Source organism: Lytechinus variegatus, chromosome 1 (assembly GCF_018143015.1).
Source record: "Lytechinus variegatus isolate NC3 chromosome 1, Lvar_3.0, whole genome shotgun sequence".
In the NCBI taxonomy this organism is placed as follows: domain Eukaryota; kingdom Metazoa; phylum Echinodermata; class Echinoidea; order Temnopleuroida; family Toxopneustidae; genus Lytechinus; species Lytechinus variegatus.
This window is the reverse complement of record NC_054740.1, coordinates 87,789,640-87,806,051: the sequence shown is the minus strand read 5'-3', so window position 1 is coordinate 87,806,051 and position 16,412 is coordinate 87,789,640. Positions and strand designations below refer to the sequence as shown.

The 16,412-nt window shown below is 34.9% G+C and overlaps 1 protein-coding gene across 2 annotated transcripts; it reads right to left on the bottom strand.

Annotated features, from left to right (window-relative positions):
* Positions 1-5,600: 5,600 nt before the first annotated feature.
* Positions 5,601-11,898, bottom strand: LOC121426913 (carbohydrate sulfotransferase 11-like). 2 transcript variants are annotated; one of them, XM_041623327.1, is made up of 3 exons: positions 11,594-11,898; positions 8,515-8,651; positions 5,601-7,158 (listed from the first exon to the last, which is right to left on the bottom strand). In XM_041623327.1, the coding sequence occupies exons 1-3, from the start codon at positions 11,644-11,646 to the stop codon at positions 6,230-6,232; spliced, it is 1,119 nt and encodes a 372-aa protein (XP_041479261.1). In that variant the 5' UTR covers positions 11,647-11,898; the 3' UTR covers positions 5,601-6,229. The 2 variants fall into 2 exon arrangements, with proteins under 2 accessions (XP_041479261.1, XP_041479267.1); XM_041623333.1 differs by lacking the exon at positions 11,594-11,898 and adding an exon at positions 10,017-10,390.
* Positions 11,899-16,412: the final 4,514 nt, after the last annotated feature.

The following is a 16,412-nucleotide window of genomic DNA, read 5'->3' as shown; positions in this document are numbered from 1 at the left end:
AATGGTAGTTGCAAACGGCAGTTAAGTTGAGACTGCTTGTACGTGATTGCGCAGTATGATGTGTATTGTACGTTATAATTGTTATGTATTAATTATGCCCTAGCTGATAACGATATCCTTACAATTAATCATTAACTTATCAACCAATCATAACTGACTACATATCCGATATCAGAATATTCCTGAATTTGATCTGAATATAATAATGGTTTATTTTAGCTAGACGGATGCGATCCCCGGTCTTCTGTCTTCGTTTTCCAGACACCCAACAACAGGTCTGGAAAACGAAGATCGAAGACCGGGGACATGCGTTATGTCAATGGGAGAACATTGTGTAGGGGGCAAGGTCCAAAGTCCATTCTAACCCGCGCACGTGTTTTGTACACACTTTGCACTGCTTTGTACACACTTCGTGCGTGAACTACAAACGCTTTCACACGAGTGTGATACGTGTCCCCGGTCTTCGGTCTTCGGTCTTCGTTTTCCAGACACCCCGGCCCGAAGGGCAAGATGAGCTTATGCCGTTGTGTTCGTCGTCTGTCCACAATTTAAAAAATGCTACTACTTCGCCATTTCAAGTCCGATTTTAATTCTATTTGCTTTATATGATAGCACTAGGTGGGGGATTCAAAACTTCGACACAGAATTTTGAAATTCATTAAATATGCTAATTTATGCGCATTTTTCAAAATTCACAAAAAAAAACCTATTTGTTGACTGATTTTGAATTTTTTGCTTCCATCTGGTAGAGCTTCATGAGGTTCAACAAACTTCTACACGGAATTTTGAAATTTTGACCAGAACAATTTTTATACTAATTTATACGAAATTAATTTATGCAAATTTTGAAAAATTCATCTAAAATGCTTCTCCTTCTTTATTTGTTGACCGAATTTGATTTTTTTCTTCCATTTGGTAGAGCTTCATGAGGTTCACCAATCTTCTACACAGAATTTTGAAATTTTGATTAGAACAATTTTTATGCTAATTTATGCGAAATTAATTTATGCATATTTTGAAAAATTAACAAAATGCTTCTTCTTTATATGTTGACCGATTTTTACTTTTTTCTTCTTCCTTTTGTAGAACTTTATGAGGATCACCAAACCTCTACACAGAACTACAAAGAAATGTTTTTTCTTCATTTGTTGAACAATGTCAATAATAGCTTGAGGTGGTGATACAAAATTTTAACATAGAATTTTGAAACTCATTAAATATGCTTATTTATTCATATATTTTAAAAACTCACAAAAATTGCTTATTTATTTGTTGATTGACTTTGGTTATTTTTGTTCCATCTGAGAGCAACATAAGGTTCACCAAGGTTCTACACAGTTAAGAAACTTGACTAGATAATTACTTAATTCATATTCATAGATCACAAAAAATGCTTCTATTTCATTTCTTCATCAATTTCAATTCTATATCCTCAATTTATGTCACCAATATAATTCGCTACAGTGTCAACTGGGCTGAAATTAAAATTATGTTAAATTTTGTTGCGAGATGCCGGATGAGCTCCACATCATTGATGTGCTAGTTTCTTTCATAAAGTGGTCCCCTGATTTTTGTTATGTAGGTCCTTGTTCCACTCATACCCACTAGCAGCATAAGTACACAGAGGATTTATGGAACTTTAAATTTCAATCCAGGTGATGATTGGGTGAATTCCTAATTTGTCTATTGCCAACAAGGTCTACCTTCATTTAGTCTAATACCATCCATTAACATTTCATCAAACAACCATTTGGTCCAATGATCACTTTGTCCAATGGCTAGTTAATCTGACTGTTTCGTCTCGTAACCAGTTGGCATTAGTGTACCTTCAGGGGGGGCAGACTGCCCCCCTCGACGAGTCAGAACTGATCCCTGATGAACCGCAAGTGGCCTGCTCCTTTGAACTTGAAGATTGAAGACTTTTTTTTATTGTCAAATTCTATTTTGGTACAAAATCCTTTATTTGTGGTTGACCTTTTTTTTTGCTTGTCAAATTTCTTTTAATACGAAATCCTTCATTTGTGGTTGTAGACATTTTTATTTATTTTTATTTTATTTATTTTTTTTCCTTGTTAAACTTTTTGGCGGATGAATTTGCCCCCCTCCGGGCCCCTTTGGACAATCCTAGGTACACTACCAGTTGGTCTATTTTCATTTCATTCGTTTCGCCTAGTAAACGCTTGGTCCAATTAGACCAAATGTTATATGGACTAAATGGTCATTAAATGAAATGAAAATTATTAGACCATGTGGATAGTGGATGAACTGATGGTAGACCAATTGATAGTAGATGAGTTTGTAATCGGACGAATTAGCATTCATACCCTTTGTTTCAGTTGGCAGTGCTCGCTCAAGCATGATAGTTTTCCAACTTTTTGGTGTCTTCTGAAAGTTGACTTTATTGGCTTTCCATATACATGTATGTACGTCTTTTTCGTCAAAGTGCTACATTTTTTATTTGGCAGCCATTTCAAAAGTGTATAGTTTTTTGGGGGACGCACCGTATATATCTAAATAAAATAGAGAACAATTCACAGAGAAATCTGCTGAAAAAGTCATCGAAATCTGTCATTTGTGCAGGGTTTTTACACCAAGGGCTGCAATCCTGGAGGCACAGTGCCCCCACCCCACTTTTTGAAGCACTGAAAAAAGTTTCCTTTTTACTCAAGAAAATCCCTTTCATAACATGATCTGCCCGTTTTGCTATTTTTTTTTTATAATGACATGTGTCAATTTTAACCTCTAATTAAGTGTCCTTAATGTACCTTTATTTACTTTTGATTATGTCCCTATGCTTTTCTAGTTTGTTCAAAATTTGATGTTCTAAGAACATTTTGTAATTTTTAAAGGGATGTTTTAGCTATGCTGGAGATGTTTGATTTTCAATAAATAGAGTAAAGTTCACAGAGCACAATGCTGAAAATTTGATCAAAATCGGATAACAAAAAAGTAATTGAATTTTAGAGATTTGCGTTATTCCGGTGAAACAGTTCTAGGTATGCTTCATGAATATTCATTAGTGTTCCTCTTAACTATTGTCAGTCCACCTCCCTTTGTTTTTGTTTTTTTTTCTTTTTGTCTCCTTCTTTCTCTCACTTTGTAGGAAATATATCATTTTTCTCTTTCTTTTCTTGTAACATATTGATATTAAAACAAGTTGAGAATTACTTATAATTTTATTAATAGGGACACTTTAAATTACAAGCTCTGCTTTTAAATAGTTTGCCCTTCATATTCTCATCTTATTGATATATCTGTCTCCAATACAAATGTTCAATTGTATAAAATTTGTCTTATTTATTATGAATTATGGTGATGTATTGTATTATTTTATTATTAATGATTTACTGTCTTTTGATGGACGTTACATTGTACAGTGTATTTGATATTTTATGAGATATGTAAAATGAACGAAACTAAAACTGATACGTGGGCTGATGATGTCATGTTTCTACCAAGAACTAAAACAATTGGATCAACAACTTATTAAGTGCATAAGTTAATTATTGCTGCAACTTTTATCGTGATGGTGACACATCATTTACACATATATGAATGAATTATGATTTCATGCATAAACATAAAAAGGAAAGTAGGGTATGACATCAGCCAACCTAATGAATATTCATGATAATGTGCATATAACTGTTTTCACAAAATATTGACAAACTTTACAATTCAATAACTTGTTATTTGTTATCCGATTTTGATGAAATTTTCAGCATTTTGCTTAGTAAATACTTTCAGCCTGGACCATCCATTTAACTGACGCGATGCAGTAAAATCATAGCTCGAACCTAGCTAGCTGATTTTTTTTCCGAACGAAACAAAAAGGTAGGCTATATTTTAGGTACTTCTTTAAATTCAGAACAAAATGTTCATCCAAGGAACAATTGTGAACGTGAAGCATGAGGTATCATGTTTGCTTTTATTTTTAAATTTAAGATTAATAACTACTAAGAATTTAAAGGGGAAGTTCACCCTGACAAAAAGTTTATTGTAAAAATAGCAGTAAAAATAATAAAAAATATTGCCGAAGGTTTGAGAAAAATTCATCAAATAATTAAAAAAAGTTATTAGAATTTCAATTATTTGATTTGTGACGTCATATGCGAGCAGCATTCATACATAGCGAATGGTAAAAAATCAAATAAATGTCATTTTCTCAAAAAATTGAACATGGTTTTCACTGTACCTTTTGTATATCAATAGACAAATCATTTCACACCCGATCATGAATAGAAAACAAAATTAAGTCATCAGGAACCATACAAAAATTTGAAATTCATGCATTTTATATTACATAACACATGGGGCAGCTGCTCGTCTATGATGTCACAAATCCAAAACTTTGAACTCTAATAACTTTCTTACTTTTTAACGGATTTTCCTGAAACCTTCGCCAATATTTTTTACTATTTTTTTTGCTATTTTTACAACAAAGTTTTCTTCAGGGTGAACTTCCCCTTTAAGCAGGCCCAAACAGGACATTCGGTCAGACAGCTGGGGTATAAGCTGTGGGGGGGGGGGGTTGACAGGGGAGAGATAGAAAGAGAGAAGAGGAAGAAGGCTAAGAGAAAAAAAATCTAGGCTGGATTTAGGGAGAAAAGGGATAGGGGATATAAAAAGAAAAAGGAGAGAGGGAGATCTAAAGGGATCTATAGAGAAGGAAAACAAAATAGAGAGAGCGCCCTCTGTGCGCTAAGTGTTACATTGCATACGGTGACAAAGTAATTTTTCAGGAATTTCTTGGGACTGTCTATTATCGGGATAAAACACTTACTTAGCTAGGTTGGCAGTTTTGTTAACATCAATATGAAGATAACATCAGCAGATAAGTAGTATTGATCCTGTACATAGTAGAGTGTGGGAAAATTGGTATCTTCAATGTCACAGACTCATTTTAAAGGGTCATAAAATGCATATTGAGGGCAAATTCGGTTTCAAATGTTTTTGTTTTATCATCCATCATTTCTATCACCACCGTTCGAACTCAAAACATTTTTATGGATGGTTTAGCGAGCACATTTGAAAACTTAGGAATGAATACTCTTTATACGGTATAAATGTATTCTTTTCGTAACAATTTCTCATGATCAGTTTAATTTAGTGGTGGACTCAGAATTGTAAAATGGGGGAGGGGCCTATAATCGGGGGAGCCACCAACATTTTCAAATTTTAACATGTTCTATAGCAAGTTGTAAAGGATACTACCATAACCCCCTATGATGATACGTCACAATACAGGGGCATTTTTTTGTACATGCTTTTTGAAAAAAGTGTGGGGGCTGAACCCCCTCCCCCGCTTCCGCGGCCCCTGTAATACAATGTGGTCACTCAACCATGAACATAAGATATCAAAATTGTGTGTGGAGTGGCTAAATGATGGATAGTAAACCAGTATAACACCATAAAATTCACCTAAAAAACAACTTTTGTCCAACATTGTATTTGCACAATCTGAAACACGACTCTTGTGACTTTCAAAAATGGTCATTTTTAATTCAATCTTTGATTACTCATGCATGACTCAACCGATCAATTTCATATTTCCCCAGGAGTTGCTTAATGAGTGTAGAAATCCACTTACGAAATATCATATCTCAAAATAATTTCGTTCAAAAGTTACAGCAATTTGATTTAGGGGGGACTTACTTTTTTTGTTGTGTATATATCACTCTTAGCACTTAATTCGAAATCCAACTTTGGTATTAAAATGATGTGTATAACAGGAGAAAAATAAGAAAACAGAATAAAGAAAAAACACAACTCTCTCATTAGTTTTATCTCTTTAAATCTAATTTCATTGAAATCAACAATCTGCATTTCTATTTCTCTATCCCCCCCCCCTCTCTCTCTCTCTCTGAAAGCAACTTTCAATTATAGATAAATCTCCCTGTTATATCATTTGCTTTCCGTAACTTAAAATCAACATTATATTGAGTGCATGTTGCCCAAATCTGATCGCTTCGTATCAAAGAAAGCAATCATGATTTTGATGTTGCAATAGGACATTTAAGAAAAGACATTCTACATAACTGGAAAAACGGTACTCTAAATAACTAAAACTAAATCAAATTAATTAATTTCTTGAAAACACTTCCATGAAATCGAATAGTATGAACTTTATAACAGGTATTTGTAAAATAATAATAATAAAATTAATCAATGAAGAAAATTTCAGCTCCATCTATTACAATTCAATATTCATATATATATTTAAATAAAATCACAAATCTGGTACGAACCAAGGTTTCGGATAACCAAAGAATTGGAAATCATACTTGTATATTTCCCATAGCTTGACCAGATCTTCATGAGAGAGTTGTGAGTAGTATTTTTCATAGACACTCCTTTCTGAACTATTCGTTGGTCTACTAGTCTCAGAACCAAGGTATTGTACCTTTCTACCCACGCCCAGTTTATCTAGAAAGTATTTCGACTCTTCAGCAACATTCTCAAGGAGGCCGATGAAATCATACTCTACAGCGCAGGGTGAACAAATCTTGTACATCTCTGTCCAATGATCACTGAAATAGACATCTGACATTTCAAACTTTCTTCGTCTTTGTGTATGGGTAAGGTACTGTATGAACTCTGACCATGTTGCATTCTCGCCGGTCAACAGCTCGGCCTGACTGGCGCTTGATCGCCAACGTTTGATCATTTCTCTCCCAAATCGATGGAAATGTCGATTTTTCCGGTAATTTTTTAGATTCTCCAGCTTATTTTTAAATACAGAGAGGATTCTCTCAAAAGGATGTCTCACAAAGAAGAATTTATTGTAATCTTTGAGGATCCGTTTCCTCTCTTCTTGTCCATACGTTGACAGAAATTTGAATTTCCCGTTTATATGAACTTCATCAGATGTTAGTCCTTGGACGGAATCTGTTTGATTATCAAGTACCATTAGAATCCTTTTCCAATTGCTGCATCCCACTTTCGGGATGAAACAATAAACGAGTTCATAATCTTCCACCACAAGCATATGCTTTATGGTGTATTCCGATACCGTGTTTGAGTCCATCTCGGCTAATTCGCACTCTTTTTTCAGCTTTGATCGTCGTTCAGATTGCTCACGTTCGATAATCATTTTCGGATCTTCTGTTTCGCTCAAGGAAACCTGTCTTCGATTCGTGTGATACTTGGGAAGTGAACCTGGCGAAGAAAGACATTGAGAAACAGTGCGTATAAAAAAGTTACACTTTGAAATATTCATGTAAAACGATATAATTATTTTATTTTGTAATATCCTGAAGTTTCTTCCATATTCATATATTGGTAAAGGTCTATTTCAGCGAAGACTATCAACACATCTTTGCACATGAGTGAGTACTACTTACTTTTAAAAGGTTCGTGAGAAATTATTTTCCAAAGCTTGGAAAAATTTATATGGGTAGAAGTAAGTATAAATCATGAAGAGCGCATGGACTTTATAGGTAAGAATATTGATTTGAATATCTTTTCTCTTCTTGTTTCTTTGGCCGAAAAACTCCCTCGAGTGACCCCCCCCCCCCTTCCCCCACTCCCCATGATTAGCCATCTCTATTCTTGTTTACGTGTAGCCGTGATTGAGTTTTCATCTGTTATTCCTTGTCATGCCAGGGAAAAATTGTGGAGAAACAATTATTAAATGAATTATGAAATATACCCCCCCTTGGGGCTTTAGATAACGCCAGACTTTAAAAAAAAAACATGCTGGAGATTGCTGAAAAAAGATTTGTTTTCATCGGTTTGTTTTGTCCTCAGATCCAACTGGCACAAACAGCTTAAAAGTTATGTGTGCATATCAGGGGCCGCAGAACAATTTTTAAAGTGGGGGGCTGACCATGCAAAAAATCACATTCATATGGTAATTTTTACGTTTTTGTACACGGTTTTGGAAAAAAATTGGGGCTTCTGCGGTCCCTGCATATATAGGCTCATTTGGGTATATATGTTCATTTGGGTAGAATTCTTTTTTTTTTAAATGCAATGTATCTGTTTTATTTCCACTTATCCTTTAATTCCCCTCAAAAAGATAAACGTACAACACGGTAAGTAAGTTTGTTTGTTTGTTTTGCCGTGACACAGCATGAAAATTATCATTTTCGCCCAAACCGATTTCTGCGAGCTTTATAAAAATGGACATTCAAAACAAAGGATCATGAAAATTATGTCAAGGGGCATCCAGCCTCTTGCCACCGGTACGCTAGTGCATATAGCTTGAAGCATTTTTCATTTTCAATTAATGAATGAATGACAGGTGAAAAAAAATGAAAAACAAACATCATAATCTTTGGAAATAGAAATAAACGAAATGAAATGAAAACGGGCCCTCATCTTCCTTTTATATAAGAATAATTTCTCCATGCAATTTTTCTCCCCAAACCATACCCATGTTCAGTGATTTTTCGCCAAAGAGAGGGCCCCCCCCCCCATGGGGGAACCATCTCTTTGGCAACCCATGAGTACACGCCCCCCGTATAAGTGACTACCCCAGTGCTCAAACGGATGAAGAATGATCAGACTTACCTCTTCCTTCTGTAATTGAAGCGACATAGAAACCCATCTCCCATGCCACGATCATCACCATGGCAACCATACACAAAGCACACCATCTCATCAGGTATCGCTTCATTGACAAAGAGTCAAAATCATCCAGACTAGTTCTGTTGTTATGAAGGAGAACGGACATACAGGGAGAAAAGGCGGAAAATGTGAGATGGGGAGACAGATACAGAAAAGGAGATGGAAGATGAGGACAGAAAGAAAGAAAGAAGGAAAAATAAATGCATGACATAGAAAATCAAAATAGAATAGTCGAATGTAATCCGATTGAATCCAAAACTGAAACCGTTTGGGATCATCATACATCATTTCATCAGTGGCTTACCGTGGGTCACGTGGGGAGCAGGAACAAAAACATTGAGATACTTAATTGAGCGCCCTTAGCGCGCTCACTAGCCAGGTACACTGACATACAAAGAGACATTTTCAGGATCGACCGTTTATAAGAATTTATGAAGAGGATATAATAATAATAATATGTCCATTTATATAGCGCAGTTACTATGTGCATATACTCAACTGCGCTTTGATGCTTGGTATCATATTATTTATTACCCCGGCTGTAGCTGAGCCGCCATATTAATAGGCGCTAAAGCGTTCAAGGAAAAATCCTACCGGGTACCCATTCACCTCACCTGGGTCGAGTGCAGCACAATGTGGATAAATTTCTTGCTGAAGGAAATTACGCCATGGCTGGGATTCGAACCCACGACCTTCTATTTCAAAGTCCGGACACTAATCCACTGGGCCACAACGCTCCACATATGGTTCTTATCAAATAATGCAAGCGCGAGGAGCGAGCAGAAAACTTTTGGTATTCATACCTGAATACAGGACAATCTAATAATTAGCTTTTGTAATCATTCCACGTCTCTCACTAAATAAGCAGTTATTGCCTTGTCAAGTACTCAGGTCTGAAATAAGTGTTCTGTTTAGATTACTAAATAATACAGCAGTCTTTGATTTAAGCGCTATATAAACGTTATCGTTGTGTTTTTTCTGTCCTTGCTGCTGCTGCTCTTCATGTTTTGGTTGTTGTCGAACATAAAGATTAAATGGCTCCACCAACCATGCCAACCATCACCCCAAAAATAGGGAAATAAATTACAAGTAGAAAGTGTTATTGACAGGGTGACGTTTTATCAGAACAAAGCGACTTGGTGCAATGTCATAAAGCTATTCGTAAGTTAAGGGTGACTTTAAGAATAAATGGTTGTCATTTCTTGTGGTAAATGATGTATTCACCATTAATGTTCGTTGGTGATTTAACACGTAAGAATTGTGCAGTCGTTCTTAACTTAGGAACAGCATTATGAGACCACCCCCGTTTGGTGTAAAAAACCCATCAAATTTCGTCGGCCTGAATTACCCCCCCCCCTTCTCTCTATCATATTCTCTTCACATTGAATGTATCACTTCTCATTAGGTCTCAGCTTCAAACTCATCTTTTCCCTACATATACTCACATCTTGTGGATTCTTCAAATGGGTAAAAGACAACCGAGTAATAATTTTCGGCATGATCAGATGATAGATATCACATGATGATGTTCCACGGCACTATGTTCGGGTGTGTCCATTATCAATCGCAATGAAAGTATACAACGGAACATGAACATCAAGTTAACGGTCATTTACAGCTCTCTTAAATGCAATCCAAGCATGGTTTTTCAATCTTCACGGTGAGGAGAAAATTAGGAGCAAAACTGTACATAGGTTTTGCATACCATCTGCTCAAAGGCATCGTTCACAAGCTTCACATAAAAGCCTTTTGACGAACGATTATGCTGGCATGACTCTTATAACAGTGAATGTATAATACCGGTAATGGTGGTCGAAATATTGATCACTTTCAGGAGACGAGGAGAGTTTTTTTTTATTGTCTTGATCGATTGATATATCTCACAAAGGTTCTTGGGGCCACGAAAAATAATAATTTAATGTTTGCGGACTATTATTATTAAGATATTTTTTAACGTGCATGCTTAAGTTATTCATTTATATTTGTGACATCATTATAGAGCTATAAGTTAAAAGGTGGACAGCACAGTATATGGAGTTTTAAATGGACCCCACACTCTAAAAAATGAAGTGATAATTCAGCTCTTAAAGAGCGTGTATAGTGACTGGACTTCGGAGTGCTGATTTGTCTGGTTCAAATTTGAACTAGACAAATCAGCACTCCGAAGTGCAGTCACTATACACGCTCTTTAAGAGCTGAATTATCACTTCATTTTTTAGAGTGCACTCATCATCATTTGATCAGGATACCATTAGCAAGTATTTTGTCATGTTTCCTCTTCCCTTCATAATGCCTTCAATTATTACTTTCATTTCAATAAGAAAGAGTTGAATATTGACTGAGCATGTTGTTTACATTAATTGCATTGACATTAAATCCCTTGCACCCTTTCCCGATTATCTACCTTCGATTACAAGGGCTTTCCACTCTTCTCCTAATATCTACTATTTTCCTCGATATTCTCGTATTATGACATAATTATTTACTTTCCTAATACTCAGCTCGAGGATGAAAATTATAACTACACAGAATGTTATTGAACAACACTCCAAAACATACACGAAATAAAAGGTATTTTTGATATATGACAGGATTTATGATAAATGGTAAATATTTCGAAAATAATGCACCTGATCCAAACTTGACCTCTCCCTATTTTTGCCTCATTGCGTCATGTGTGTACTGGTACACATGAAGGTCTGAGTGTGAACTTTGACTGAATTGCTTCCTCTCTTTCCGACTATTTCGACTAGAGCTGTTATTTTTAAAACAATTACATAAACACGATAACAATTTTTATTCGGTTGTATAACATTTGTCATAATATTATATTAATAATTCTTCGTGTTCTATAAAAATGTCTGAGACAAAATAGTTAAATTGGAGTAACATGACCCCTACAACATTTTCACATTTTAATGCCCATAAAAATGGTGACATGGGAAATTAAAAATCCGCTGCCATTCCCATTGCCACTCATTCTAAACACACACCTAAAACGGGTCAAAAAAATCATACTTACTTGGAATTCATCATGGGCTCTTCTCTGATCCTTTGCACCTCTCTGTCATTCATTCATTTTGAAAAATTAAAAATATGTGTAACACGCTTTCTATATCAAGTAAGAAGCCAGCGTTACTTTACACAAGTCAATCAACTGACATGACATTATATTTTCTGTTTCAACACAAGGACCTATAATGTATAGAGCCTGCATAAAGTGCCTGTAGATGCTTCTCTTATGCCAAATCTTTTATGAGTACATCCTAATTCATACTGTTTTAAGTGTTGACATTTTAAAGTCAGACCGTTTAAACAGATCAGTGTTTGCGTTGCTCACGACATATTCGGGAATCATGTTTGACTTTGCCTTCGACGATGCTATATATATTTAGTATTGAGATAATGAGCCCCTTTGGAATTCGATCATTGGTGATTTTGCTTTCCTACTGAAAGCGATGATGGGTGTGTTTAATCTTTCCTTCTCAGTTTTATCAATTTATGGCCGTGTGTGCATTACCCCTTCGGGAAACGTAAATATAGAAAATCTAAAAAGATACATTTTTCGGATTGGTACAAATCATAATCTAGCAGCAGCTATACAGTGCGTATACAAAAAACGGGACAGATTTGAAAAGTATATAAAATTTTGCTTTCAAATTATGATGTCTATATTTTGGTGTTAATAGATGCTCTGAAGACTTGTCTTTCAAATGCAATTCAAAATTTAGTTTCGTTCGTGCTTGAGCGAACACGGAATGTTTTTGTCTGGGGTTAAAAAGGGGTTACCGCCAAAATGGCATAAAATGTTAAATATGATGATCGGAGTTCTTGCTAATCAGTAGACTTCCTCTCAACCTTTTCATTATCTCTGCGATAATTTTCGAATTATGCGGTCAAAATTAATTTTCAAATCTATTTATTTGCTTGAATTGTTCTGTTGTATCTTGTTAATATGTTTTCTTTTAGCTTTGAATATTCCTTCTTTTAAGCAAAAACTTTTAATGTTTCAATCGAAGTATGGGAGAGCTATTTTTTTTAAATACTTTCATTGTTTGCTACAAAGGTTGCCTTTGAATAGTGGCATACAGATGGGCGGGGCTTGGGGGTGCTTCCCCACCCAAATAAAAACAAATCATGACCAAGAAAAAAAAGGGGGAAATGAAATAAAAGGAAAGATAGAGAGTTAAAAATGATATCATTTTCTGAATATTATGCCAAAATCTATCACCAAATTAGATATTTTGATGGAAAAGTGGAAATTTTTCTTGCTCGCTTCGCTCACTCACAACTTTTTTAAATACATTTTACCCGATCTGCCATATCTAGTTCCTTCAAAAATACGCTCAATGCACCATTGCCATTGAAAGACATGAATCATTTCCCGTTTGTCCTGTCAAGCATATAATTAAACTTGGTCAAGGGATCAATAACCCCTTGAAAATGCATTCATGTCTTTTAAAGGTACCATAACATAATTCGTTTCTATATTGAGGCGATGGCTGAATTTGGGGGTATTTCTATAATTTCAAGGCCTGTGTTCTTTTTTCCCAGTGAGTAATTATTCTCTGAAAGCATATCTCATTGTACTGATGAATGTAGAATATTGATTTTCTTGAATATTGATGGGGCAGATGTTGCGGCGACCTTAGAACAGATGGTCGCCCGAAAGCATTCCATTTTGCACATTTTATGGCAATTAAGGCTGTCATAAGGAAGAAAACACCCGTCGCCTTTATGTTTTCCCTACACTGATCAGAATTGCTTTGTGTTTTCATATCAGTAGGATATCTTTTAGCATTGAATATTCCTTCATAAGTAAGAAAAAAAAAAAACTTTATTGACATCCCAAGCTAGGAGATTTGAATTGTTAATGGAGAGAGCTTGTAAATTATCAAAAATTAATTGTATTATGTGTAACAAAGACTATGATGCCTTTGAAAGACATGAATCCTTTTGTCAAGTGGACATTCATTACCTGAACATGTTAAATTGTGTGCTTTACAGGACAATATTAATTAACAAGAAAGGATTCATGTTTTCAAAAGCACCATTATTTTTGTAGCACAAAATGAAATATTAATAAATTATAAGCTCTCCCATTAACAAAGTAAATCCCCTTACCTGGATTAACAATTTTATAAAGGAATGTTCAGTATTAAAAGATATCATATCCAAAAAATAATAATTATTATTCAAGTAAATCAATAGTCTTGTAAATTAATTTTGACAGAAAATAATTAAAAAATTATGACAAATATAATGAAAAGGTTAAGGGGCGTCTGCTGATTATCAAGAAGTCTGATGATTGATATTTTCTCATTTTCTGCCATTTTGGCGCAAGACTTTTTTGAAGTCCTGACAAAATGTTCCGTGTTCGCTCAAGCATGAACGAAACTTATTTTAATCATGGAATTTGAAAGATAAGACTTATCTATCAATATCAAAATAGAAACATTATGATTTCAAACAAAATTTTGATAGACTTTTGAAAACTGTCTAGTTTTTATTGATACACACTTTATGTTTACATAAACAGGATCACAAACATTGCCCAGAATGTTCCATTTTCAGGACAAAATACATAAAATTTCAACAACAAAAAATAGCTCGTGCTTCGCGCTCGCACTATTTATAAATAGGGCTTATTAGATTATTATATATGTTTGATGTTTAAGAATATGGCCAAGAAGTGACTTTTATAGAACTAAACCTTCAAAGAAACAAACAAAATCAACTTTGAGTGGCCGATCAGGGAAAATGTGGCTGAACCCCCCCCCCCCCTTGACGAAAGCTGGATCCGCCCCTGTAAATGTGTGTATCATATGCTTTCCTTGTAACAAAACATTGCAGCAATGAATTTCTTATGCAATAAAGAAACCATTTTTTTTTCATTCTTGGACAAAGTTGAGTAAGTACAGTTTTATAAAATAAAATAGAAAATAATAAGTGGGATATGATATCAGCTTTCCCATCGCATATTCACGAAGACACGTACAGAATTGTTTCACAGAAATAATGCAAAGCTTTATGTCATGACTTTGTTATTTCTTGTCCGATTATGCTGAAATTTTCAGTATTTTGCTGATTTTACTTTATCTGTTTAAATCATATTATTTTCAAAATGGGGTACCCTTTGAGGTAAATTAACAAATAAGGCATGCGTCAATTTAATGAAAAAGATATACTTGCCAACAATGACGATTGAAAAGGCGGTAGACTCGAGGGGGCGGTGCGACGGTATGGCAGGGAAATGGCAAATGCCGGGCTAGGCCGTCCGATTTATTTTCCTACATTTCCCCCTGGCAAGTGTATGTGTGCATGGCCATAGGCGCCGGAAGCGGGGGGGGGGGGCAGGGGGGGCACTTGCCCCCCCAAATAAAATTTTTGGGGGGGCAAAACGAGATTTTGCCCCCCCCCCAAAGTGCCCCTAAAGTAGAAAAATTATAAATTATTTAAGGACAAAAGTAAACGATGGAAGTACTTTTCTGCCTAAAAAGTGTCATTTCCATTGTCAGAAATGAAAAAATTTCGCCCCTGACGGGGCAATTACATATCATAATCATAGTAAGCCTCGCGTCTTTTGACGAACATGTCCCTCTGTGAAACATACCTTTGATAAGCCCCTTTACCATCTTATTACAGTGTTATAACGTTTAACCTTTTAATGAATACATTTCAGACTAAAACTGAATGGCAAATTGAAAGTGTACCACATCCGCTTTTGGAATGTAATTGTTTTCTTCTAAATAATGTTACATAATGTACGTTATGAACTGCGGTAGTTTGTCAATCAGTTCATGATTATTTACAAATGAAATTTCCTGGAATTTGATATTCATCATTTTCTGGTTATGGTCACATTTTCCCCAGAAAATATGTAAAGAAAAAAGAAGATTTTGAAGTCATCCAAAAGTGCTTCCGAGCCATACAAAACATGCAAAAGGAAACACATAAATCGAGTAATGTATTAAACTTTAATGATTTTCAGAAAAGTTTTAAATTGTTAGATTTCTTTTTCCTCGATCCAGTTACAAAATATGAAACGTATTGCCCACGCATGAATAATCAGGGAGTATCTCCAATGCTGATGGCAGAAATGATTTATAAGAATGGGTATTTAAGTGCTTATCGACGTCTGCCACGTCAGAACAGTATAACATTTTAAATTTGAAAATACATTCATTAGAATTTCTTTTGTTTCTGTTTAATACACTCCTTGTTCTGACAGGAATTTCTTGAAACTTATGATTGTGCTCTCTCGCGTCGTCGGTGTGTATGTAAATGTACATAAATAAATGTTTCTGAAAGGATATTGCATGAAAATTTTAATTTCTGGTATTTTGAGTCAATATAAGCGTGATACGTAATTTAAAGGGATGGTCCGGACTGAAAATATTTATATCTTAATACATAGAGTAGAATTCACTGAGCAAAATGCTGAAAATCTCATCAAATCGGATAACAAATAACAAAGTTGGTGAATTTCAAAGTTTAGCAATATTTTGTGAAAACAGTCGTCATGAATATTCATTAGCTGGGCTGATGATGTCACATTTCCACTTGTTCTTTTGTATTTTATAATATGTAATTAGGTTTATTCAATTTTTTTCCTCCAAGAACTAGAAAAATTGGATTGACAACTGATTTAGTGCATTATTGCTGCAACTTTTTCATTATAAGGGGGACATATTCACACAAGTATGAAATAATGAAAAAATTATGATTTTACGTAATAACATAAGAAAACGGGAAGTGGAGATGTGACATCATCAGCCCACCTAATGAATAATCATGACGACTGTTTTTACAAAATATTGCTAAACTTTAAACTTCAATAA